This window comes from Trypanosoma cruzi, genomic scaffold (assembly GCF_000209065.1).
Source record: "Trypanosoma cruzi strain CL Brener 1047053517191 genomic scaffold, whole genome shotgun sequence".
In the NCBI taxonomy this organism is placed as follows: domain Eukaryota; phylum Euglenozoa; class Kinetoplastea; order Trypanosomatida; family Trypanosomatidae; genus Trypanosoma; species Trypanosoma cruzi.
The window spans coordinates 207399-234361 of record NW_001849546.1 but is presented as its reverse complement, the minus strand read 5'-3'; the positions used below and the strand labels follow the sequence as shown (position 1 = coordinate 234361).

Genomic DNA, 26963 nt, shown 5'->3' with positions numbered 1-26963 from the left:
AAAAGACAAAAATGCTTTGAAAAGTCAACACAAATACCACTCCGCCCTACTCACTGCGCATTGCCCCGCACACGATCGTTGTTACTCGCCCCTCTGCTCTTCGCCCATCCCATTCCTGCCTGCCAGGACGTACATCACAGTCGCAACCCCTCCCAAGAAAGACTTTGCCACATGCTGGCACAGGCCACATTTTTCCCTTGCATCCCGGTCTCCCGCCCACAGGAGGGCAAACAGGGGGATTGCGTGCATGTGCGTGTGGATGGCCATGTAAAAACTCACGGAAATTCAAAGAAATACGGCACGCAGAGCGACCCCGCCCACGGATTGGAGGCTCACTCGTACACCGCAGCAGGAAGAACAAACGTCCTCTCGTTCCTTTTCTGAGAGGCCGATTCATTACCACCACGCCACCTCAACAGCGTGTACCGGCGAGCGGTGGAGATGACTGCTCAATCGCCCCTCGTGTCGGAGGCGCTCATAACGTCTCCCTGCGGCCACTCGCCCTCAGCAACAAGCCGCATGGCAGAACGCAACACAATTCACCCACTCGCCAATTAAATACATAAAAATGCATCTCGCCGCCATAAAACGGCCATCAACATCCATTTCACGGCAGACACCAAGTGCCAAGGGATTGACTAAGAAAAACAAACACGCGTATGGTCTCCCACAATACATTCCAGCAAAGGATGGTCTCTCAAGCCTGAAAATAAACACCGTAAAGTCATAAAAGCCGCCTCGTCAAGCCAAAAATCGTGTGGTGCCCCTCCTCGCAATGCTCTGCTGTCCGCAGACACCGCCCTCTGTGGTGTTTCAGCAAAAGCGAAAGAAGAAATGTTCACAAACCAACAGCAAGAGAAGCCTCCACACGCAACGTGTGCATCACCGTGGAGCATCGCTTCTATCCCTGTAAGTAAAAGAGACCCCGTCACATCATCCGCAAGGATCGCCACAAACACGCCAAATTGCGAAGTACGCAACACGCTCCGCCGGGACCATCGTTTTCCCGATAGGGCAGCCCACTTCCGTCCATTGTGTCTGCCGAGCAGGACACACCAGGCCTGCCGCTGCAACGCAAAAAAGATTCAGAAATACGCAACGGATCCCGTCGCAGTCGTTGGCTCAGTCGCCGTGTTGAGGTTTGGGAGGGGTGGATAAAAAAATAAAAACAAAACGTGCAAAGGGCCCCGTGGAATCCCGCATTCCACGCAGTCCCAATGGCCAGAGGGTCCTCTAGGGACGCCTGGGAGACGCATCCGCCACACTCTCACGCATCATCATTCACGGCTCCCCAATCGAGTCCAGCGGGCCTCGTGAAGCACACGGCGCGCCTCAGTGGCGTGGCGAGCAGCCTTCTCGGAGAAAAGGACGCGTGGCGATGGCTCCCCTCCCCGCTTCACTTTTCTTTTTTTCTCCTCCCGTTTTCGGTGGCATGTCACAGAAGGGGAGCGCACTTCATGTCCCTCATCCCTTCTCTCGGTGCACGCACAAAAACAGGGAGGGGAATAATAAACGAGTGAGTCAGGCGGCACGGAGAAATAAATGTGCGGGAGACAAACAAAACAACAGAACAAAGAGCCCGACAGATGTGCACGCAGCATATCCAGCGGAAATGGGTGTCACCTTCAGTGGGCAACTTAGTAGCCAATGGCGGTGTCGATCGCCCACGAAAAGAAACAGCGTTGTGCTCACAATATTTTTGGCTTGTTTTCTGCTTCCCTCCCCTTTTATTTCTCCCTCATCCATCATCTTCACGTTTCTTACTTTCTACTTCCCTCTCCTGCCCTCGGCAGCACTGCCAAGTTTGGACGCTGCGCCCTCCCCTCCCCTGTCATGTCAAATATACGTTTGCGCTCTTTAAAATCCACGGCGTACTCGCTTAAATATTAATCGTGTAAATAACCAAACAGAGGTGTAAATTTCTAAAAATTAAGGCAAAACAAAATAAGAAAGCAAAACTTGTGTTTGTTGCCGAATCATCTTCCTTTAGTCCTCACAGGGTACAAAAGCCTCCTGTCGTAGTCAATACTTGGAACTCTTCGGATCTCATCATGCCCGTAGGCCCGAATGCGCTGTATGCGTGCCTCATCCTTCACCCAAACGTCTAGGGGGACCATGCCGTCATATGGCTCCTTGTACCCATCGCAGCATGCTTTTAGACCGTTCCACTTCATCTTGGCATATGGTTGGTTCGTCATCAAAGACTTGACGCGACGGTACCAGAGAGCGTCCGGTAGCTCCAGTTGCTCCGAGAGACGAATATTCGAGCTGCCGCGATGCACAAATTTGCCGTATAAAACATTCCGCTCCTGAAATCCAAGCAAACGGAGACGCAAGCTGTAGTCGACATCCTCCACGTAAGCTGGGTAGAAGTTCTCGTCAAAGTATCCCACCGTGCTTATCGCCAGGCGTGTCAACATAACAGATGTAAAACAACTGCTTTTGTAATACGCGCAGAAGTGCCCGTAATGCTTCGAAAACGCCTTTTCACGCTCCTTCGCAGAGGCATAACGAATGCGGTCAGGCAGCAGCGCGGACGTCGACAATCGGCTATCGTTCACCGTGGAGCGCAGCACCCTCAAGCCCCGTCGCAAAACGGGACTGTACTCGCTCGGCTCATTCGCCACTTCCGCCGCCAATTCATCCATGCGAGCGGCATCATGCCTCGTCATTTCATGCACATCGCGTAGAAGGTTGGGAAGAAGATCGGGTGAAAACATTACGTCGCTGTTTGTCACAAAAACAAAAGGCACCTCCTCGCGCGGCAGCGAGAGTGCAAGTCGTAACCCGATGTTCACGGCAGCGCTGTACCCGATGTTTTCCGGGTGACGACTCACAATCAGCCGTCCGGACCACCCATAGACCCTCTCGAGTTCCTGCAGGTACAACGACAGCATCGCCTCCCGCCCGTTCTGCACCAAAACCAACAGCCGGATGGGCACACTGATGTTGCACATCATCCTCCGAAAGTCCATCAGATCGAGCATCAGCGGGACCACCATCAACGGGATAACGTCCGTCCCGTTATTTCCCCCCATCCACCGTGTCTTTGGGTCCACCAGAAGCCTTTCCCCGACGCAGTGGATATAGTCCGCCCTGGTCGGATCAACTTCAACATCATGAGCGGAATCGTCACCAAACAGAGGTTCCACCTCTAAACAAGTATACATATATATCAGCATGAACAAAAAAAAAGATATTAGAAGAAAGATAAAGCATCCTTTCCAAAAAAGGCTCGTGGCTCCGTTTTTTAAACTGCGTGTAACTCTGCGCATACCCCGTTGGAGACAAGGCCAAGGGAGCATCTCCTGAAAGAAAGCAAAAAAAGTAAAACAGAAAAAGAAGGTGCGCAGGAATGGCTCCGTGTCAATGTGTAAAAAAAAAGATTCCTTCCAGCGCAATGGCCATGCACCTCCATTTGGTGAGTGAAGTGGAGGCACGGAGCACGCAGGAGTCCCAACATGACCAGAAATAAAATAAGCAACAAAAGCGAAAAATGGCTAAAATAAAAAAAAGAGACCAATGGCACAGTAACAAATGCAGTTCTCGCCGCAGCATGCAAAGCTCTCATACATCCCGTGAAAAAAAAAAAGGATGGCGAAACACAACAGTCCAGGGTGCCATCTGTAATACCACATGATTCCATAAAGAATAAAAGTGTTCGTTGAGGAGCCCAAAATGTAATGAATTTTGGAGGGCACCCAAATCGCGGGCCAACAAGCCTGCGGCACCCACCACATATCCCGCACCGCTCAGTCCCCATTCCTCTCATGTAAACCCCCCCCCCCCCCAAAAAAAAAGCACAGTCACCAGACATCCTACATGCCCGAAAACAACAAACATATTTTAAACTGTCCTATCGACACCCGCGAATAAAAAAAGAAAATTCAGTTCAGCACGAAGACGTCGCAGGCACAAAAATAAAAAATAACTATTCTTCAATGCAGGGAATTGTTGTAGCTCGGGGCAACAGCCATCCAGACATTCTGAAAGCGCAATTCAGGATTTCAAGTCACATTTCTTGCCCAGTGTTTCCCCAGTCACCTCACCCATCACCACCGCAAAAAACAACCGCACGAGGCAGTACCTCAATCAGCACCCTGGCGTAATGGCCGAATCTTCTTTCTTTATTGGCCCATTGGGCGCAAACAACAAAAAGCAGCACCACCATAGGGGTCTCCATCCGTTTGAGCCTTTTTCTTTTCCCGTAATAAAACCCAGCGGCAGAGTTAGAAATGAAAAACAATAATAAAAAAACGTAAAGAAGTAATCAATGCAAAAAGAAATTGGCAAGCGCTCGCAAGGGCATTTCCATAGAAAAGAATCCTTTCAGAGGAAATATATAAGCACACATAGAGAGATAGATCGATAAATAAATTAGAATGATCTTCTGGGCAGCTGGCCGGATCCTGAAATTATCAATAATAGAAACCAAACCAGATAGGAATAAGAAATGAGAAGTAAATTGAATAAGAGTGGATTCACCACATTCCCAAAGTTTACACCTAGTAAGTGTATATATATTATACCATACGTTAGCCTCAATTGTGGCCCGTTCACTCTATTCCGACAGAATATATATTTATTTATTACTTACGGAGTGGCAGACTTTGGGGTCCTGCAGCCACAAGACACCGCCGCTCCCTTTCGCAAGTTCCACCCCTTCGCCAGTTTCTAAAGTGCTAAAACACACGACCGTGTGATATGCCGTCTGCGGGGTTTTCCGCAGGCCGTACGTAGACAAAGGATGCCTGTATTCCGCGAGAGCCCAAAAACTCACATATCCGTTGCAGCTCCGAAGTCATGGCGTGTGATTTTGAGCTGCCTCTATTCACCGCTCCTTGCAGCGAAGTGTTGTCCACCCAAACGTCCATGGTGGATGGCAAGATGGCGGAAAAGGCCGATAAGGCCAAGCGTACCGCCCGTGCCTCGGCCTGCATGATAAGAAAAGGCTTCCTCTCCCATTTTTCTCCGGCAATTTCAACGTCACCGGAGTCTGGAATAAAAACGGTTTCCCATCCATGGAGCGATGCGTCCGTGATGATGGCGGCCAATGCCTTCTCCGTGGGCTTGATGATTCGCTTACGATTATCCTCGATCATTTTTCGTAATCACACGCACAAACCAACCGCTGACGGCGGAAGGTTCGCCGGGGATGTCTCCAGCACAATCCCCCGGTAAAGTGCGGATAACCGTCGTCGCACTGCCTTGATGAGAAAGTAGTAGACACATAAACGCGTGCACAAAATGGCAGCCGCGTACAAAAAGCATGACGCCATAACCTCCATTTCCGCGATGGTTAAAGAATTGAGCGCCGGCATGGCGCATACAGACCGGACAAATTTGTCACTCAGGGATACTGCACGGTGAGTGTGATCAAATAGTACCCCCAGAAAGGTGTACTGCGTGGCGCCCGATTCGCGGTCCTCCCCCATCGTGACAGCCATCCGCATTACGAAGCACTTGGGCTTCCCACAATGTCACATCGCTTATCGACCCTGCAATGCGTATATTATCGATCCATATGTCGACACGCACCAATGAAGTTGCAGCCCAGAGGCGGTGAACCACCGTCGTCACATCCTCCAAATTATTACTTCAGGAATTGCGGGGTTCTGGACTGGCCTTGTATCCCACTGGGAGCCGTGTGAGCTCCACCAGCGTGCCGTCCTTCACGTGGCATCAAAATAGATGCCGAGTCTCCCGCGGTAAAGAAACTTGAAAAAAGGACGCCTTTAAATCCAGGCAGGAAGCGGCCTCAGCCATCACAGGCGGCAAATAATGAGAAATGTGTAAAAGAGGAACATTCGCCTCGTAAGGGTCGTCGCTGTTCTTGCCGCGTGGCCACGCGATCCATCGTCGTCGTAAACCGGTGGTTTTCTCCTCCACAACCGAGAAAGGTATTATCCATCCGCCTGTTGTTGTGGACGAAGCGTCCTCGATTATTCCTGCTTTTCGTAACAAATGCGCATCAGCGGTTGGAATCCTCCGTGAGCCTTCGCCCGCTTTACCGGAGGAAGACGGAGGGAAAGGGGACCGCCCGACGAGTCCCCAAACTTGCATGAGCCTCTCCAAGGTGGCCGGGTTCAACCGACTTTTAATCCACTCTAAGTTCAATACGGGCACGTTGACTTGCTGTAGCGGGATAGCGTGTTCATCTTGTGGAGTGGCCAGACGCGTCCTTGTCGCGCGTCTCGTTATTGTAGCAGCATGATTGTGATTAAAATCATGGAAAAAACGCTCCTCCGCTCTCAGCCAGGGTTCCTGCCCTTCCGCAGCTTCTCCTTTCACAACAATGCGACCAGCGACGACACCTGGGTCAGCACTGTGGTGTACCTCCCCAAATATCGAACAGTATTCTGGGGAAGGTCGAACGGGTCGACGTGCATCGCCAACTGCAAGATCACGTGTGGGTCCAAATAGTGTTTCTCCACGATTTGAGCAGCGTGCCGCAACGCGTTCTATGGAATGCGCCGTGGCACCCCAAGGAGCCAAAGCTCCTTTCACCTGTGCAGTCGTAAGATTCGTAAGCTTTTCGTTTTCGTGAAGTGCCCTGCATAACTTTATAATGTCGAAGGCGTCCTGCCCTCGTGTCCTGACAAACCGCGAGGCGCGGTGGGAGTCCGCTCTCGCCGTCTTCGGCGCCACGGGCCAATACAAAAACTAAGCCCCTGTCCGCCTCCATTGTGAAATTGTTGGGGGTTAAGGCCGCAATTCCGGACCAACGACTCGCTGTTATCCACGCAAGTCGTAAGACAACACATTCCCCCCAATCGGTCCGGCTGCGGATTACTTGATTCATCTCTTCCTCTGTCACGGGCGCGCCTGTTTCGTTTCTGATCGCGCCGCAATTTTTTGTAACCCCAGAATCATCATGTCCAGCGGGATTCGATCCATTTGCAAAATGGACCGCAGCATCCTGGCGTACTGCGGTCGGGTCGATGGCGCGACTTCGATTGCCATCAAAAGGGCCGCACAACTCTCCTCGTTCATCGGCTGTTCGTGCGTGCGACAAAAGGTTGTGAATTGCCCCGCTAGGGAAATTCTCTGCTCCCACGTTGACGGCGCCCACATTTCTCAAGCCACCTCGTTCGCTCTCCTCATATAACTGGCCCAAAGCGGGGATGTCGGTGATTCGTTGTACCACAGTCGGGCGTCGTTAGCAAATAAGCTCCATTTCCCTTCTCGACGATTTCGTCGGGCAATTTGTAATATCGGGTGGAGCATCGGCGGTGCGGTGCGGTGCGACGTCTTTGCGGAATAGCGGGAGACGGTGGAATGGATGGAGCTGCCGTCGTCCGCTTTCATAAGAAGCAGCAAGCAGCCCCTTTGCCGCTTTTTAACGACCGTCCGTACTGCGAGTAACTTCCTCCGATTGCGTCTCGGACGTTGCTTTTAGATATTACGTTTCCATGAACACGACATAACTGGAATCGCAACGATATTTGCGTCCCTCGCCGTTCCGCGAGAGGCTGAGTTGCCCTCGCAAAGGTGTCAGCCTCATAAACGGCGGTGCAAAGACGGACGAGAATGTTGAAGAGCGGGATGCCGGGGTCGGATGCCATCATTAGCTGCGCCCGGAATGCCTGCAGTAAGATTTTGCCCGAATTCATAAAATGATCGGAGAGGCCTCGCTCCGCTTCCAGCGCACACATCCACGCAACCAAACTGTCAATGACAAGTTGAGCCTGGTAGCCCGCCTGTTGCCAATAATTGTATGCGCCCCGGAGGTCGACAACGACTCCGGAAACGCCCTCATCCCATATAAGCGGGGCCCAAGTGGTGACGTCGAATGAGCAGAAACTTCGTCCCTCTTCTTCTGTAGCGGAATGATCGTCCAAAGAGAAGTGCTGGAGGGCAAAGGCATCGAGGGATAGAAATGTGGTCACCCAACATTGCCCTGAGACGTCTGGAGAAATAACCTGCCGTCTCTCGCGCGCCGGAGTTCGTTGGGCCGTGCGTGACGACGCGCCAACAGCCATCAAGCGATGCTTTTATTGTGTTTTTTTGGTATCGCCATCTTCGGCCGTATTTTGGCGCGTGACAGGTCCATCTGTCGGACCTCTCCGAAAGGTGGAGACTTCTTCCATGCCCGCCGTCTCCGCATCCCACGCGGCTTGCTGCGCCTCTCTAGCACTAACGCGTGCCTCTCGTTCCTGTAGTTGGGAATTATCTGTCTCCAACTGCTGTTCGCGTCCGGCGAGCGCGCATTCTCGTTCTGCAAGAAGGCTGCCGGCGACCGCAATGTCAGAGTCGCGCACCGATAGGTTGTTATGCACCTCTTCCACATGCGAATGAAGCTGAGCGCTTCAATTCTGCACTTCCACGGCGGCGTGGGCGCATTTCGTGCTCAAGCGCTCCCTTCCAGAAATGATGAGCCCTTGCCACGCGCCCCAACTCCCGGGCTGCGCCCACGATGGGCAAGATCAATTGATTCTCAAAATTTGGTACTTGAAACGCCCGGAGATTCGCAATATGTCCTGTAAGGCGCGAATCCTCCCAGGGCCTGGTGACGTTTCCCAAAATCAGGCATAAGCGTGTCGATGAGGGAGCCACAGTTAACGTCTCATCCGACATCTCGGTTCCATTAATGTAAGTTATCTGAACCTGGGTTTCGCCACGTTGGCGTACCAGGTCCCAGAAACACGGGTGCCAATATCGCTCCACTCGGAGGCCGTGTAAGGAACCAATGCCGTTTACTTAAACCAAACTGGCTGTGTCTGTAAGCCTAAAATAAAAATAAAGAATTTTCCGGCCGCCATCGGTTCCCTGCCCCTTTAAAGTCATGGCCCTCCCAAAATTCATACGATAGGAAAAGTCTCATAAAGAAGAGCATTAGTTTTACCACGATACATATACATCAATTAAGTTCGCCAGGTCTCCCACGATCATTCTCTTCAGAAGCTCCTAAAAAAAAAATGTAGTAACATCGTAACACCACCAGCCACAATGATTCCCTCATACCGGGGCAATTCTCCAATTGTGCCTCGTATGACACACACACAACTAACATACCATGTAGAAATCAACCAATGTTTTTCACCAGAAGCCAAACAACCCCACTCCCTCCCTAATTTTCTTCTGCCACTGTTATGTTCGATGGCGTTGGACAGTTCTGAAATCTGTGTGCGGTGCTGTCGCCTGGTGCTGGTGCACCCGCACCGTATGCTCAGACACAAGCATCCAAAAATACATAAATCCCACAACATTTTTTACCACAAATCAAAATTGCCCCTTTCCCCAATTTGTTTTCCTATTTCGACGGTTCTTCCACACTTCGGAGAGTTTCGTCCCCTCAAAAGTCTCTGGATGATATTGACACTTGGTACTGGCGCACCTCTTCCTCACAGGACGCCGAATCTCACGGCTCTCGTCGCTCACATTATCGGAATTGACGACATCACATCTCCGTCATTCGTTCTTCGGCGTGCTGCACGTAAATAATCTCCCACGACATGTCTCGGGATAATTCCTCCCAACCGTTAAAATATGCCGCCAGGCACTCAGTGAACTGCCGCACAGTACTGGCGGTGGTGTGGTGCCCACCCGCCGTAGTCATCCGCAGCCCAAACAGCGTCCTTGGATTGGACACCAATATAAGACGTCCACCAGCGGAAGGTTTGCGGCCCACGGTTTGTGCAGCACCCCGTACTTTATTTTACGGATCGCTTTTTCATATGCACTCGGCAGCAAACCCTCATCTCCCTTGGGATGCAATTCAGGAGCCAACGTCAAGAGCAGGGCTTTGCTTGGCGTCCTGTTGACGGCTCAAACTCCGTGAGTTTCGTCGCCATTGCCTTGGCAAAGGCACTCTCCGCGAACGATTTCAAAGCAAACCATCCAAAAAATATTGGCAAAATATTATCCTTCGACGCCAACATCAGCCTCAAAAAGCTATTTTATTCTGCTACACTTGGGAGGCGTTCCAATGTCCGTTTCTCGAGGCAAGCAGATATCGCTGCATTGAAGAGGGTCACACTGCCTGCGTATATTTCCCGAACAACTTTCACAGGCTTGTGGGACGGATCCTCAGAACACCATGGCGACTCACCTCCCCGTGAAAAGTACTCCTTCACAGCTACCTCTTTGATCGATTGCAATGCAAAATCCACCGCCCCACAGCGTCCATTAAACGCCTCCTCATCAAGGACATGACGTGGAATCGATCACAAAAGATACATGTGTTTTTTGGCCTCTTTCCAGCATTTCGCTTGCTTCTCTTTGGTCTCATCACGCGTCATCCAGGCGCACATCGCCTTCACATCCACCTCGTCGGGGCAATTCACGATGATTCGCGCGGCTTGTAGTTGCTTCGCCCACTCATCGTAGTTGCTTACCTTTGGGAATGACACCGCAATCATGCCCCATCCAGAAGTAGGCGCAAAATGTCTCGGTGGCGGCGTTCCCTCCTTTGCCACATCGTAGATAATGTACACATTCCTCCCATGCCCCCTCAAACTTCTCAACTCCGAGATGCACATGTCCTCATCGCTGCATCTTGTCACCGCTCTGGTGGTCTTGTCAGACACGTACGCATCTCCTCCACCAAAACAGTGGAATACCACTTGGAGTTTCTTGGCATCGCAGTGCAGCGGCTGGTAGAGGAGGTACGAGCCGGCAGCCATCGAGTTCCCGATCCCGGGCGTCCCAATCAACACACGTCGCTCGGGCTTACAGTCGGTCCCACCGTGAGGGCTGGACCACGCGGTTACATCGCCCTTGACGGTCTGCCACACTCGATCCACCTCACAGTTTACAAAAACGTCCTTAGGAAGATCCTGTATCGTATGCCACGAGTACGGCCATGCCTTCTCCGAGGCGAGCACCATCAACACGGGAGGTGCTGCACCGAATTGCTGCACAGCGTCATCCTTTTCGAAGGTGTTGCCAACTTTCTTGTACGACCATGACTGTTCTGGCCTCCCCTCATGCACCTCCGTTCCCGTCCCCGTTTTCTTTCGCTCAGCGTCGTCCGGAAGTTCCACCGCATGGCTCCGCCCCGCATTGTGCACAGACTCGTACAATCCCTCCAGTTTCTCCGGTGCGCTCGTCGTCGTTGGGTTCCTCGCCTCCTCGGCAGCTGCATCCAAGAAATGTTTAGTGGAGTTATGAACAGTTGCTTTTACCCCCGCAGCAGCTTCTGACCACCCCGGTGGATTGTTGACACCCTTATCGCATAGCCTGCGTATATCCTCGTCGAAGATCACTTCACCCTTTACAGCTCGCCTCATACTCAAATAACGATCCGATGCCTGTATCTCGTTCAACGCTCCTTTATCACGGATATACCTCGTGGGGTCCCTGAAAAACTCCTTCAGCAAAACACTCCGATTGGTGTCCACAACGCCCCTGCCGTCCAGTTCCCTCGTAAGAAAGTCGTTCAGCTTCATTTCATTGACGCGAGCTCTTCCCTTAAACAGCACGTCTTCGATATTAGTGGAAATGGTAAATTTCATTTCTTGCGTTCCTCTTAGCTTTCCTCTGCCTCCCGCCTCGCTTCTGTCAGTACCTGCGTGAGTACTACGTTTGGTGTTCCCCTTGCAAGAGGAGTGATCGTATGCTTTCTTTCATAGTCCCTACTTTGCCCGAGAGAGAGCACACCTTCGTGAAGAGACCTAGTAATGGCCTCCAGCGCTTGGTGCGCAGTGAGGTTAAGAATTTCTTCAAGAAGCTGTTGGTCTTGTACGTAATCATCCGGCCCCTGAAAAAACACCTCCATCGTCACGTTGTGGTCTTTCATCAACAGCCGCCCTGCCGCCAACACAATTCCAAAGGAAATCACTCAGCCTCATGTTGGTGCTGCTCATGGTCCACTGCGGTCACACTTCACTCCCCACCACATGTCGAGCCGCAGCGTCGGAACCATCACAAGAGCCGCTGCAAGGCGCCGTCACAACACCCGTGCGATGAAGCATCCCACTCGCACCGCCCAGCTGCGGCCAGCAGGTGCCGCTGGCTCCAAAGCACAGTCGCGGCTGTTTCGTCCCGCTGTCCCAATGGCGTTGGGCGTGGCACTCGCACGGCTCGGTGATCGGTGCGCCATGCAGCCGCACTGCAACGCCTGTCGGTGAAGCAGCCGAGGCCTGCAACCAGCCCCAACACCGCCACACTATCGCCCTTTTTTATTTTGCTTTATTCACGTTGTCCGTCTGTTTGCCCCATCGCCGACACCAAAAAAACAAGTGCACACCTTCACAAAAGAATAAAAGGAACAAAGAGAAAAGGAGGCACGATCCCACCGTCCCGCCGCGGATCAACACTCTCCTCCACCCACCACCATTGCCGCGCAGGGGACCGCAGTCACATCGCAGAGTCACCACCACAATGTGCACCACACCATCGTGCAGTGAGCGATGGGCGAGACGCAGCCATGCATCGCCCCGCTCCATTTTCCCACCACTCAAGTGTTGCGTGCCCGCACAAAGCAGCAAACAGAATCAGAGTGCACACAAACCCAATCAACACCCTCACTCGCTGAAGCACATTATTCGCACGGAGTGACAACATTTGGGGACACACCAGCAGTAGCAGGACGCATGGAATTTCCCTGCCAGCACCGAAAAGAGACACAACAACTCTGCGGAGTTAAAGTGGCAACCTCTCGTTGTTGCCCGCGGTTCACATGGCAGGAAGAATTCCACGCACGCATAGTTCCGGACTCCTCGCTGTTTGAGTGCACATCAACAGAACATGTGAAAAAAATACCTGCGCGCAAGATGGCAATTAAATATGTGAAAAGGTCGGCCTGTTTTGTCCGACGACGTCGGCGAGCAGTCCTACACAATCCAACCAAAATGACACGCCGGACAGGATGGTGTCCGTCATTTAATTAAAAAAACGCGACACTGAAAGGGAGCAGAGAAGAGTTGGCGCATGCGATTGCAAGCGACAACTGTGAGCAAACCCGCCAGCACCAACCGAGGTGCCGAGGAGCACGCTTGTGTAGAACTGGCCGTCAGGCAGAGAGGATAAGCAAAACAAAAGGGCAGCAAACCCTCTCGTTCAATGTCTCCTGACCGCGACACCAGAATCAAAATGCCATGGACGATAAGAGCGGCAACGCCTCCTCCAAAACATCTTGTCAAGAAGCCGCAGGACCTCAGGGAGGGAAGAAGGTAGCGGCGGCAGCCACAGCGGGGGAGGCAATAAAACGGCTGGCAGGCGCCCTCACTTCGACGCGCACACCACATCCGAGTGGGCCGGGGGCACAGATCGAACCGCTCGGAAACACACGCATCAAATCCGCAAAACAAAGTCGCAGTGAATCGACAGGAACTCCCCGCCCAAAACAAATTTAAAAAGTAGCGTTTTTCAAGGGGGATCCCCTTTTCCGACGACGGCACGGACGCCTCGCAGGAATTTCTTGCAAATCTCCCTTCGCAGGTCCGCAAGAAAACGCAGCGGAATAAAAAGAGAGCGCAACGACGCAAAAAAATAAATAATCCTCCCAACCGACCAGGTGGCAGGCCGCCCTCGCGCAAGCGGACAAAACACAACTTCACTCCGGTCTTGTCGTGGTGGTCGTCTCGCAACTATTTTCTCCTTCTCGTCGCAGTGCACATCCCCTCCCACAAATCATTTGTTCGGGCCATGCCCCTGCGGCCAAACACCGCGCTGCCGGATCCCGCGGCACAGTCCTCGGCACAGAAGTGAGGGGAGGAAGAGGGACCGCAGAAGGTGCGAGCAAACCCGAATTCGGTGGCGGTCGCTGCAGTGAAGATTGACGTCCCACGTAGTGTCCCTTTTCTAGGTCCGGCCCCCACCGTGCCATGCTCTCAGCGTGCGGTGCGCCGGCCGCTCTGAACATCCACACGTGCTTGCGTCTCACCGTCGCTCGCAGCCCCGTTCGTTGGCTGCATCAGGGATGTCGCCATCCAGAGACGGGCATAAGGACGTTGCATCCAACAAAACCCTCAGAGGCACCCGCTGGGCCAACGACGACCATCACTGCGGGGTGTGCGGCCCTTCCGCCGCTCACCTCAAATCGCACTTCCACGCCTCCTCGAGCAGCAGCAGCAGCATAAATACACCGGTCCACTAGGGGCCGTCACCAGCCATTGCAGGAATACCACTGTGCCCCAGTGCTACGAAACCCGAATTGCATTGACGGGCCACTTCGGAAAATCCTGTCGCATCCTCCCCATTATGCGGAAACACATCCATCGTGCATGTGTCCACCGCAGCCAAATGAATCCGGTCCAAACACCCTCCAAATCAAATTCCCCTTTCCTCAGGCCATTCTCTCATTCCATGCGCCCTGCCCCTCATCCGCACGTGCCCACTCACGCAAACCGCCATAGCCAGATGGTGGCCACCCAACGCCCCGGAAAAACATGTCCAGCACGCACTCGCATAACAAATGGCATGCGCAAACGCACGACACAACGGCGGAGAAGCGCACACCGAAAGGATGCGGCCCTCCACAGCAGTCGCAGCCCACCGCGCGCATCACACCCGCAGGAAGAGTGACTCGCGTTGCCCGCTCCCCCTCTACTCCTTCCCTTCATGCCCACGGAGGAAGCAGCATCCACCCGCAACAGCCAGCACACGCTACAAAAGAAGCATCCAAATCGAATGAAATGTGCATGTTGTGCGTGCATGTGGTTGTGTGTGCCTGCAGAAACACAAATCAACAAAGAAGTGGAAAAGACGAAGCAGAGCATGTGGAGAGACGCACAAAAATGTACAGCAGAGGTGCGTGGCGGAAACAACAAGAAGAAGACCGCTCAAGCTCATGACTGCACTGCCGTCCAAGCAGTGGCAATTCACACAAGATTTATTTAAAAAAACAAAAAAACTTTCCCCTTCGTCTTATGTAAACCCCATCACGCAAAATAATTATAAATAAAAAAGAAATCGTCCATTACTGTTCCACACAAATTTAAAAAAGCAGCCGGCTGCCGTGTGGCCACACCAAACTGTCTGTATATATTTTGCCCAAAAAATTTAAAAATTAAAAATATATTTAAATGTCTTTCAACCGTCCGACCCTCCACGTGACCGCACATCGTTTATATTTCATGGGGTCATCTGCGTGTTGCTGCTCCCCTCAGTCCTCTCATCGGCGCGTGAGTGCGGCCCGCAGAGCACAGTCACTCGTGTGTGTGGGGACTGAGAGAAGCACGCAGACATGACGGCAGTCGCGTCACTCCATCGGGAGAGCGAGCGCAGCAAAAGAAAAATCATCAGGAGGGAAAAGAAATGCTCACGAGGCCGACACCGAAGGGTGCGCCACCGCGAGAAATGCACACGCAAAGCAAAACAAATCCTAAAAACACGGCGGCAGGGTGTGGCTGTGTGTGTGTGGCGCTGCGGGTGTCTGCCAGCCCTGGCCGCAAACAAAACAAGAGGGAAGAAATGTGTGCTCCGCCCCACAGGCCCTCGTCGCACGCCCACACGTCACGGCTCCCTCAGCGCGCCGTTCGTCGCGGCCCCTCCTCATGCGTGCAGCAGGCGAGGCGCACAGGGCCGTCGTCATGAGCGTGTCGGTGGGTGTGCGAGTGGAGCAGTTGGGCGGGAAACACACGGCACCCCTCACAGGAAGAGTGCAGCAACAAACAATTAAAGAGTAGAAAAGAAAAAAAAACGTCCATAGTGATTGCCCCAAAAGAAAAAAAGAGGGGATGGGGGATCATGAGATAAAAAAAGCAAACAGAAAAATTGAAAAAAAGAAGTGAAACATTAAAAAGAGTACTGAAAAGCAAAAAATATATATTAAAAACGCACATAATGCAAGAAAATAAATTATCAGAGATAATAGTTATCGGAGAAGTAATTCTGTGCTCGGAAGGTCGCAATTGTCCCACGCGGCAGCCAGTCACTCCTCACAGAGCCGCAAACCCCCAAATTCCCAATAGAAGGAGCAGTGGCACCATTCCGCTCCCACGCATAGTGCCAGCATCGCTGTTATTCCCCTGCGACACATTTCCGAGGCTGCTGCTGGGTGCCGTGGCATTAACTTCCCTGACCCGTGAATGGGCATCTTCCTGCCCATCCCTTCCTCCCACCGTCTCCCCACTCTCACCGGAGCTCACGTGCGCCCCAGTTGTCACTGCGGGGTCAAATTGCCCCACGGTTTCAGCGGTAGGAGCGTTTGCGTCTGCTGTGGTGGGAGTGCCCGCAGAAGTTTGAGGTGGTCTGTCTCCCGGCACCGTATCTCCAGCTTCCGCTCCCACCGTTGGATCACCATCGGGTGAAGAAACGACATCCACGTTTTCACTTCCGCCGGGAGATGTTCGCAACGCCAACTGCTTTACAGAACCCTCCCCTGCCGACGGAGTGGCGGTGGAAACTGCTGACGTGGATACACCGCCACTGCCCACACCCCCATCTTCATTCAACGATTCACGCCCCAACGGCGGTCGCCCGTCAGAAGGAGATTGCAACAATGTTCCTTGCGCACTTCCACCTACCGGAGGCGGAATGGGGACTTTATTTGGGTTGAGGGCGCCAACCTCCGCAGCACTCAACGTACGGTTATACAGCAGGACGTTCGTCACGGTCACGGACACTTCTTCTTGGCTTCCTGCGTCGCCTCCACCCACTCCAATGTAGAAGTGCGCGATCTCTTTCGATTCCGTATTTTTCAGTGAGCACGTTTCGTCCCCCACGCGCTCACCATCGACGTACGCGGTGCTCTGGTTGCCGTTCTGTAGCACAATGGCCAATTGGTGAGTTTTCCCTGGCTCCCAAGGGCTGCTGAGCTCATTAGACTTTTCCTCACCGCACAGCAGCATCCATTTATTTTCTTTGTTGCTGTACGACAGTCCCAGCAGTACAGTCTTCCCATTATCATTCATCTTCACACCCATCAAAGAAATGGGGGTATCTCCCTCCGGCACATTGTCGATGGACACCGTCGCCACAAGAGTGAAGTTGTAGTTCGAAAAGTGGTACAGCTGATTCTCCCCCTGGCTGCCAACGGGCCACTCCGCCCCTGCGCCACGCCTTGTAAACTTCACGCCACTATCCACCTGCTCCGCCCCTTCTTTATTAATTACTGTGGCGTTCACCCCGAGGTACTCGTCCCTCCATGTGCCATCAGAGAAGCTGCCGGACAAAAAGCCAACCAGCCCATCCGTGATCTTTACAGCGCCGCAGACATCGTCAGGTGGGGCACGCTCCGCATCACTTTTGGACGGGCACAGCTGGGAGACACGCTTGTCCACTTCCTTCCACGTCGCCAGCACCTTCTTCACCCGCTTCAGCTGCTCAGTCAGACGCACAGACCAAAGGCTGTTTGATGGTTTCCCCCCACTGCCCTTCTTTTCGTACAGTGCAACCAACTCCTCATTATTACCATCAGTTCCACTTTCACCACTTTTGTACAACAGGGAGCTGGCGGCAGCGTCATCACCGGATACCTGCCCAATATCAACAATGTGCGTATTGTCCGTCAGCCAAAGATGGAGTTCACCCTTTTCGTTGCCATTCTCGGAATACACCGGCAGGGTGACGAGCATCACAGTTCTCTTATCACTATCGACACCGTCGATCGTCGCTGTGGTGAACCCGCTTCTAACGAGTTTCACGTTTTTATCCCTTTTGTTGCCCCACACGCGCGAGAGTGTCCCGAGGGCCTCCGTCCACGACTCCCCCTTGTCACCGGACTCGTAAACCCTGCGAGGGCCACCAGCACACGCAGTCATCATCATGAGTTTGTCCTTCTCCCACTCCACAACGGAGGGATCACTGCAGCCATCGGCAGACATCCCCTTCGATAGCTTCCAACTCGCAGCGTTACCGGAGGAGTATATGAGCAGCGAAACGGTTTTTTCATTCTTTTCAGCGCCCTCATTCTCCTTCTTTTTGGTTCCTTCCACTGGGAACACAAGCGTACCGTCCTTTATCTTAACACCTGATCCACCGCCGCCAACCAGTCCTGTTAAAAATTCGTGTTGCTCGCAGAAAGGCGTCTGCGGGAGACTTTTTGTATCGCTCCACTGGATTCCTTTGCCACCGCCACTTTCTTCACCACCGACTTCCCCTTTCACCAGCAAAAATCCACAGTCAACTGCATCTCTCTCCTGAACACCAGTGGCAGCTTTCCGGCCGTATTTTCCAACAAGCATGTAAATATCATTTCCCTCCACAACTGTTGTTGGTCGGCTCACATCCACTTTCTTCACCTCTGTGGAAGTGCCTTCCTCCAGTAATTGTTTCTTAGCTTTGGGATCCGTCAGCGCTTCCTCCGGCTTGTCAGCAGTTTTTGTCGTGAGAGGTTGGGATGCAACGCCAGTAAAACTGACACCACCGTTCTTGCACTGCGCCTCGGCAACGGCAAATACGTCATCCCCCACTTTTAGAAGGCTGGGAGCACCCAACGACTCCACAGTTTCACCTCCACTCTCATTGATGCCTCTCCATTTAAATTGGGGAACAGATGGCTGCCCCGCAACTCCCGCAGCCTCTCCACTGCCGCAGCACACCATCACGACGAGGAGGAGCAGCACCGCAGAGTAGAAGAGATGCCGGGAAATGTTGGGCCTCTGCGGCTCACTCTCTCTTCCTTCCCTTCTCCTTCCGCTGGATCCGGTCACGCGGCGACGGTTGTGTGTGCGGGGTGCCTTCACTGCAGCAACACGTGAGAGCATATAAATATGTGTGTGTGGGCGGTGTGTGTGCTGTTGGTCCTTTCAGAGCCTTACAATTTCACAGTATCGATTCGCGCTTGTGTTTAGCTTCCTTCTTGGAGAAGAGCAACAGACAACAGCGGCAGAAAGACAACAACAACGGTACACACCGCCACCACTCAAAGCAAAGCACAACATCAACATCCCCGCAGCCATTACTCCCCAGTAACCCCAACAGCATAAATAAATATAAAGTATTTAAAAAGCGAGCAGTCTCCCAATGAGGTACCGCAGGCCATGGCGCTGCAAATAAGACAAATTAGAGGGGGCCACGTGTGCAGTGAGGAACACGAGCGTTGCACTGCACACAAGGCCAATTAGTAAAAATAAAACCACAATGCGAGTTGAACTGCAACGACACGACGGCGTGAAACCACGTGGGGAGTATCGATGCAGAACAGCACAGCGCCTGCAGGAAGGGTTGCTTCTCCCGCCGAGTAGAGAAGAAAAGAGCCCCAGCAGCCCAATGATGAGAGGTCGCCTGCACCTCCTCGCGGCACCTGCAAGCTCGACAGGCACAAAGATGCAGATGACGCCTGCTGCACGCATGATGGCCGCTGCACCCGTCGTAATGGCAATCTCATCCTGTCGCACCACACGCCGCAGTGGATGTGCACAGCATCCGTCTCCCTCCCTCCTTTCCCTCCCTGAGAACTCATCGGTGGCCGTGGCACACCCACAGACGCGTCAGAAATCACTTGTTTTTCTTCCTCCCCCGCACTTCGAACAGCAGCACCGCCAAACGCATGCCACTCCTCCTTTCGCGGATTCCCCTCAGACACGCCTCCCGCCACATGCATCAACCCACAGGCACACAGTCCGTAAACGTCACGCAGCCGCCCCGCATGATGCCGCCGCACACACCAACACGGCACCGCGCCACTCGGCGCAAGCAGTGTCTGGACACACAAAACAGGTTGCCCCAGCGAACAACAGCCCCCTCCAAGCAGTGAGGCAGGACTCGTCAGCGACAATCAAACAATCAGCCCCTCGTCTGCTCCTTCCGCCATGCACAAGGTTTTGCCTGCCACATGCATCATCTGTAACGCTCGGGCTCTCAATCAGCAGACAAAACGCTATGCTCCCCTCGGCTCAACGAGAAGCCCATTGACAATTCTCAGCCAGTCGTCTTCATGGGCCATGCATGAGGAGCACCACAGCAAGAATGCACAGGAGCTTATATGCAAACCCCAACTCATTCCACGTCAATAAATAATGTGGCATCATACATGAGCTTCACAAGAATGTCGACTAGCGCTTCTCCGAGAAGTCTCCCATAAACACCGCACGTGATCACAGTAAAGAAAAAGCAACGCCTCCAATCTGGCCGTCATCCCGCGGAGATCAAAGCGCAATCCAACAAAATGCCGCAAATCGTCACATATTTCACACAGACCATCGACAGCTCACGCAGCAAATGCACAGCACGGAAGAAGAGTCATGCCCACAAACACGCAACACACAGACACAGTAAGAGAGTTGGGAAAAGCAGCACCCAATGCCATTCTTTGTGGATGCGAATGATAATAGCACCAAAAAACGTGAAGCGCCAGTCGGGCACCACATGTGGGCCACAGACACACCCACTCACCCATTCACTCTTCCTCCTCCCAATGGCGTGGCCCTCCTGCACCTCCACAAACACGCCTGTCCCTCAGTTATGTATGCCTCTAACGCAAGCACTCAAGGTGCGTTTCGGTAATACAAAATTCAACGCCTCAGAAAAACAGAGGACATGCTCGCAGAGGCCACACGGCTCCTCAACGCACCCTCAGGCCCTCCTCACGACTCTGCAATGCGGCGGAGAGGAGTACAGGCGGCTCTCGTGTCACAGAAGACGGCCAATGGGAGCGGTTTTCACAGCGCAGAAGATGCCAAGGTGTGAAACAGAAGGGAGGAGGTTCGCAGGGGACGTCACCTGCCACGCCTGACATGCGTCGTCTCATTCGTGCAACGGAGAACCAACGACACGGTTGTTGCGGTGCCTCTCCGTGCGTGCACCTCACTCTCGCGCCAATGAACGCCTCAAGGAAAATCCTGCAGAGGGCATGCGGCTGGCCGTGCAAACGATCCCGAGTCTCGTCAACGTTCCAGCAGCTGCTCTTTTGGCGAGACGTCGCTCTCTTTCGTCCTTGTCTCCAGTGTGCCATCCTCGTATGAAAATGAAAATGCCTTCCACAACTGGTGTCATCAAGCACCTCCAAGTAAATTAGGAAGGATTCACGGCCTCCAGAAAAAGCACCCAAAGTGGCAGTCAACGTGAACTCAGCAACGCATTTCATCTTCTGCAGCCGCGTGCATTGCAACTCCCCTCAGCTGCCCGGTGCTTCTTCCTTCCTTGTAGACCCAAACCGCATGGTACACTTTTGATTTGCTCGGATCATCCACAGGCTCGTGTAACGGTATCCACCACGCCCGTGCAGCTCGTGACTGCATCACTTCCCCGTCCACTTCTGCGCCACCGAATAGCGTGAAATAGGGATCCAAAACACCACATCCGCAAGGCAAACACACATGCATCGCTCCAACGGGTGCCACTGTGAGAAATCACACGACAGCTGACTATCTCTCGCTCTCCCATCAGCGATTGGCCGTCAACAACAACAACGGCATTGAGAAGCAGCCTCGAGACAGTCCTTGAGAGCCGTTCCCACCTTGGCGAGCGACAGACTCTGGGAACCCTGCACTCCAGTGCCGTTCCGGAAAGAACTCCTGCCACCGCCAACCGTGTTTCCCTGTCGCGTTGACGCACGGAGCTCGCTTCAGAGAAACAACAACACGCTCCATTCAAAACGCGGCTATGAGTGTGCTTGGCAATAGGCGCAGGGCACACCCTCTCAGTTTCCAGTGCCGACTTGCTGCAGCACGCACAGTTGTGCCTCTGTTGTCCTCCCTCGTGCTTTTTCAATTCCATGGCCCACGCTGCGGCAACACGTGCCCCCAGACCTCGTGGTGCCACAACTGTGTCCCGGCACGACGCAGCTGGTCCGGACGCTTGTAGATGACGTCTGCATTGCGCCAACAACAACCCCGTGAGGGAAACATTGCTGGCTCCTGGATTCTCCCGGCAATACGGGATACCGCCACAACCCCGCAGCCAACACACAACGCACACCAAGCGAGCAATCACCCAAAGAGACACGCGCGGAAGCGGATCCTCATCCACCCATGACACGGCGCCTCAGTACATGCGGTCACACGGAGCACACCATTTCTCGAATAGACCTTATCCTTCGTCCATCCCGCTAAGATACTTCTGTTATTGATAGGAATCAGAGCACAGTAGAAGAAAATGGACAATGCAGCAATAACGCCGTGACACCGCCAGCCACAATGATTCCCTCATACCGGGGTACTTCTCCAATTGTGCCTCGTATGCTCACACAACTAACATACTATGCGGAAACCACCCAATTTTTTTCACCAGAAGCCAAACAACCCCTTTCCCTCCCTAATTTCTTCTGTCACTGTTATGTTCGATAGCGTTGGTCATTTTTGAGACCTTTTTGTAACAATGTCACCTGGTGCTGGTGCACCTGCACCGTATGCACACACAAGTATCCAAAAATATATAACTCCCACAATATTTCCTTACCACAAATCAAAACTGCCTCCTTCCCTCCCCAATTTGTTTTCCTATTTCGGTGGTTATTCCTCACTGCGGTGAGCGTCTTATCCTCTAAAGTCTTAGAATGATATTGACACTTGTTACTAGTGCACCTCTTCCTCCCAGAACGCCGCAATCTCTCGGCTTTCATCGCGGCTCACATTATTGGAATTGACAACATCACATCTCCGCCAGTCATTTATCGACGTGCTGTCTGCGTGCTGCACATAAATAATCTCCCACGACATGTCTCGGGATAATTCCTCCCAACCATTAAAATATGCCGCCAGGCACTCAGTGAACTGCGTCGCAGTGCTGGCGGTGGTGTGATGCCCACCCGCCGTAGCCATCCGCAGCCAAACCAGCGTCATTGGATTTGAGTCCACAAAGAAAAAAGCGTCCACCATCCGAAACTTTTCAACCTCCGGTATGTACAGCTCCCCGCACTCCACATCAATCTTCTCGCAACGGTATTCCATCGACGATAAAAAATACTTCCTGGTGGGGCCCTCCTGTGAGTACGCTTAAAACGCACAGCGGTGTGACGGACGTCGTGCTGGTGGCCTCAGCTCCCTCAGTTTAATTCTTATTACTGCACCCACAAAAGACCCATTCAAAAACGCAAACACGGCACACCTCACAAGGTTTTCGGATATGAGATAATCCTTGAGCCTCCATACGATCAAATTAAAATCATGCGGCCGCACTAACTTTGATAACCCGTGTAATATTTTACCTCAGAGGTGGGCAGATATCGGTGCATTGAAAGACAACTCGCCATTGCGCTCTCCTCGTACTCGGAAAATCTTCGCAACATATTCGAGCTCCGTATTATCATCCCACACTTTGGATATACAAAAACCAAAGTAATACTTGCTTCTCGAGAAGTTCGTCCCATCCACAGCGCCGTGGCACTTCTCAATCCGTGCAGTATAATGTCGCGAAGGATGTCGCGAAGAAGCGGTCCCGCTGTATACATGTGACCCCTCACCTCGCGCCACTATTCCGCTTGCTGCTGCACGGGCTGATCACGCCACATCCAATCGCACATTGCCTTCGCATCGCTTTCGTCAGGAAAAGTCATCACAATTCGTGCGGCTCTCCTTTCGCTCGCCCAGTGTCCGTGTATCTTTGCTTCTGGCGGTGTCACAACTAGCATGCCCCATTCAAGAGGAGGCAAACAAGTAGACAGGCGATTGTCCGTCTCTGCCGCGTCGTAGACAATACACCCCTTCACCCCACGCCGAGACAGTCCCTTCACAACCTTTACGATGCTGGACTCACCCATGTATTCTGACACCGTTCTGGAGGTCTCTTCCAAAAGATAAGTCCCACTCACCATAAAGTGCGCAAGCATTGGGAGCTGCTCCGCATCGTAGTGCAGCAGCTGGTAGTGGAAGTACGAACCGGCATTCATCGATTTCCCGATCACAAGCGTCGCAATCAACACACGCCTCTTGGGCTCAAAGTCGGTCCCGTCGTGACTGCTGAACCACTCGGTTGCATCGCCTTTGACTGTCTGCCACACACGCTCCACCTCGCAGTTCACATGGCAGTCACGAATGCATCTGCCCACTACCCCCGAGCACGGCCATTCCTTGTCCGAGATGAGCACCATCAGCCTGGGACGTGGTGGACGGACTGCTGCACACCGTCATTCTTTTCGAAAGTGTCGCCAACTGCCTGTCCCTCCATGACTGCGGCGGTTTCCCCTCCCTCACTTCCATTCCGGTTCCCTCACTTTCATTCTGCCCCATGCTTCGCCTTTTCGTCTTCCCTCAGTGCTCAAGAGAAGGCTGCGTGTAGTTTTCCCCTTGCAAGAGCAGTGACCGTATCCTTCCATTCAAGGTCCCCCACTCTTCAAGAGAGAAAGCACCTCCTCCTTCAAGTTTATATGTAGCCTCCAACAGTATTTTCCTCATCCAGCACTTCGCAACACGGCAATGCCGTTGTCATGCCCAATAACACTTCGTCCTGGATAAACATCCTGGGTTTCAGGGAAAAACATCTCCATGGAGTCGTCGCCATTTTTATTCTTAACCCACTCCTCGCCCAATTCCCCAGGAAGAAAATCATTCAGCCTCATGTTGGCTGTACCTGCAGTTCTCTCCAGCAGGATTTCCTCTAAGCTGCTGCTCATGGTCCACTCTGGTCGCCTCGTTCCCTCCACCCCTCTGCGAGTTGCGGCGTCGGAACCATCACCGGGGATGCCACGGCGAGGTGCCATCACAACACCCGTGCGATGAAGCATCCCACTCGCACCGCCCAACTGCGGCCAGCAGGTGCCGCTGGCTCCAAAGCACAGTCGCGGCTGTTTATTCCCGCTGTCCCAATGGCGTTGGGCGTGGCACTCGCACGGCGGAGTGGTAGTCGGTGCGCCATGCAGCCACACTGCAACGCCTGTCGGTGAAGCAGCCGAGACGTGCAAGCAACCACAACACCGCCACACTACCGCCCTTTTTTATTTTGCTTTATTCATGTTCTCGGTCTGTTTGCCCCATCACCGACACCAAAAACAAGTGCACACCTTCACAAAAGAATAAAAGGAACAAAGAGAAAAGGAGGCACGATCCCACCGTCCCGCCGCGGATCAACACTCTCCTCCACCCACCACCATTGCCGCACAGGAAACCGCAGTGACATCGCAGAGGCAACACCACAATGTGCACCACACCATCGTGCACTGAACGATGGTGTGGACGCAGCCATGCATCGCCCCGCTCCATTTTCCCACCACTCAAGTATTGCGTGCCCGCACAAAGTAGAAAACAGAATCAGAGTGCACACAAACCCAACAATCCCCTCACTCGCTGAAGCACATTATTCGCATGGAGTGACAACATTTAGGAACACACCAGCAGTAGCAGAAGGCATGGAATTTCCCTGCCAACCCCCAAAAAGAGAGACAACAACTCTGCGGAGTTAAAGTGACAACCCCGCGGTGTTGCCCGCAGTCCACATGGCAGGAAGAATTCCACGCACGCATAGTTCCGGACACCTTGCTGTTTGAGTGCACATCAACAGTACACGTAAAAAAAAACGTGCGCGCAGGAAGACATCTAAGCACGTGAAAAGGTCAGCCTGTTTTGTCCGACGGTATTGGCGAGCAATCCCACACAATCCAATCAAAGTGACACGCCGGACAGGATGGCGTCAGTTAATCAACAGGTAATTGCACCAATGCAAAAGCAGCAGGAATTCGGGTTTTACTCCCAAATTCGGAAACGACAGTGGCATGAGAGTGTGTATGTGCGCAAGGCCTTTCGTGGGACGGTGCTCCCCAATCCCGCCTTGAACTGTCGCAAAAGGGCAACAAATGAAAAAGAGGAGCACACTCTCCCGAAAAGGAGCGACGGTTGGACAGTCAACCCCCGTTTCGTCTCACATGACATCCAAATATGTGCACTCCACCTCAAATACGTACCTCCCTGGACGCCGCATGCATGACGTGTGGTTTCGTCACCCGCAATGTGTTTTTCCTCCCGCAAACAACCAAAAGGATGGCCATGGCGCAGCTCCACTCAGGGGAGGCAAATCGGGGCATACACGGGTGGGAACCAGAGACCATACCAACAATAAAAAAAAGGGTGATAACACCTCCAATCCACAGAATCGTCCAGTGTTCATCCCTCTTCCTCTAAATTCAAGACCTCCTCAACAGAACAAATGCAACAGACACATGTGCAGCACAATATCTTCCGCTGCCCCGCGTTCCATCCTACTTCTCATGCGTGCCACGGCGGTGGCGCCTGCGTTACAACTGGGATGACTCCAAAATATCAAGCACCATGCTGCGGGAAGTGGATGCCTGACAAACGTGCCCACGTTAGCGCCTAACAGGAAATAACACCAAAAAGAAAACTACCCGCGACTCAGGCTACCCCTGTGGCCGTACCAAAGCGACATTGAAACACGCGTGTAAAAATGTAAAAAAAGGAAAAAAAGAAGGAATCACAAGAGCGATCCAAAAGAATACATCGGTATATGCATACACAAAGTAATACACCATTCCGCATAATTCGTCGTTCCTTCTCTCGTTGTTCTTTCGACACAACATCAGAAGCATAAGGAGCGGCAGGCATGCCCTCCCACACAGTCATCGTGGTACAGGAGGGAGAGTCACTGCAGGCACCCGCACAAAAAATAGAAACAAACCAACAAAAACCAACAATCAATGACGCTGTCGGGGCGGAGTCCGATGGGTGGCTGCGCAGCTGCACAGCCGTGGCTCCCACGCCCTCCCTCATGTCAGCCAGCAACGCACACTCACAACCTCCAGGAGGCGACGCGTCACAGAAGGGCTTCATCGATTGTTTTCCCTAACGTTTTCCTGAATGCATCCTATGGCCCGCACACCAGCCACCATCGTCAAGCACGTCTTCATTACTAAGCACAGATATGAAAGAGAGCAGCAGTCCCCATATTCGGTGCTGAAGCGAAGAGCGTAAAACACACACCCGTTACGCATCCGCCCCAGGCTGGCGTGATAGTTCGATAATCCGTTGTCGTCGATAATCGGTAAAATAAAATAAAAGCAGCAAATCAACCACCCAATCAATCCATAAATAAAAAAAGGAAGGGAGAAGATCCCTGCCAGAAGCATCCACTTTATGCCGAATCCGCAAAGGGGCTTTGCGCCTTCTCGCCGCTTAACGCTGCTGTTGGGGTCGGGGTCTTTACACCACAAAAGCAAAAACTGCGCTAATTCTTTCGGCAAGCAGAGT

The 26963-nt window shown here is 52.8% G+C and overlaps 2 protein-coding genes and 2 pseudogenes across 2 annotated transcripts, besides 8 other annotated features; all 4 read right to left on the bottom strand.

Annotated features, from left to right (window-relative positions):
* Positions 1-23601: part of a sequence feature (areas not merged during assembly with more than two copies in the genome that could not be assigned to a particular haplotype) that runs on past the window's edge.
* On the bottom strand, positions 1977-3305 carry Tc00.1047053504115.30 (beta galactofuranosyl glycosyltransferase, putative; the record flags this gene model as incomplete). The annotated part of the gene is made up of 1 exon (XM_812627.1): positions 1977-3305. One exon carries the CDS (start codon positions 3303-3305, stop codon positions 1977-1979), a length of 1329 nt encoding a protein of 442 aa, XP_817720.1.
* Positions 4382-4641: a mobile genetic element.
* Positions 4382-8909: a mobile genetic element.
* Positions 8731-8909: a mobile genetic element.
* On the bottom strand, positions 9257-11740 carry Tc00.1047053504115.50 (annotated as a pseudogene).
* Positions 14832-14852: a sequence feature (AT_rich).
* Positions 14940-14971: a sequence feature (AT_rich).
* On the bottom strand, positions 15825-18593 carry Tc00.1047053504115.60 (trans-sialidase, putative; the record flags this gene model as incomplete). Its single annotated transcript, XM_812628.1, has 1 exon — positions 15825-18593. The coding sequence occupies one exon, from the start codon at positions 18591-18593 to the stop codon at positions 15825-15827; it is 2769 nt and encodes a 922-aa protein (XP_817721.1).
* Positions 22103-23986, bottom strand: Tc00.1047053504115.90 (annotated as a pseudogene).
* Positions 23602-24318: a sequence feature (heterozygous, non-Esmeraldo-like haplotype).
* Positions 24319-26963: part of a sequence feature (areas not merged during assembly with more than two copies in the genome that could not be assigned to a particular haplotype) that runs on past the window's edge.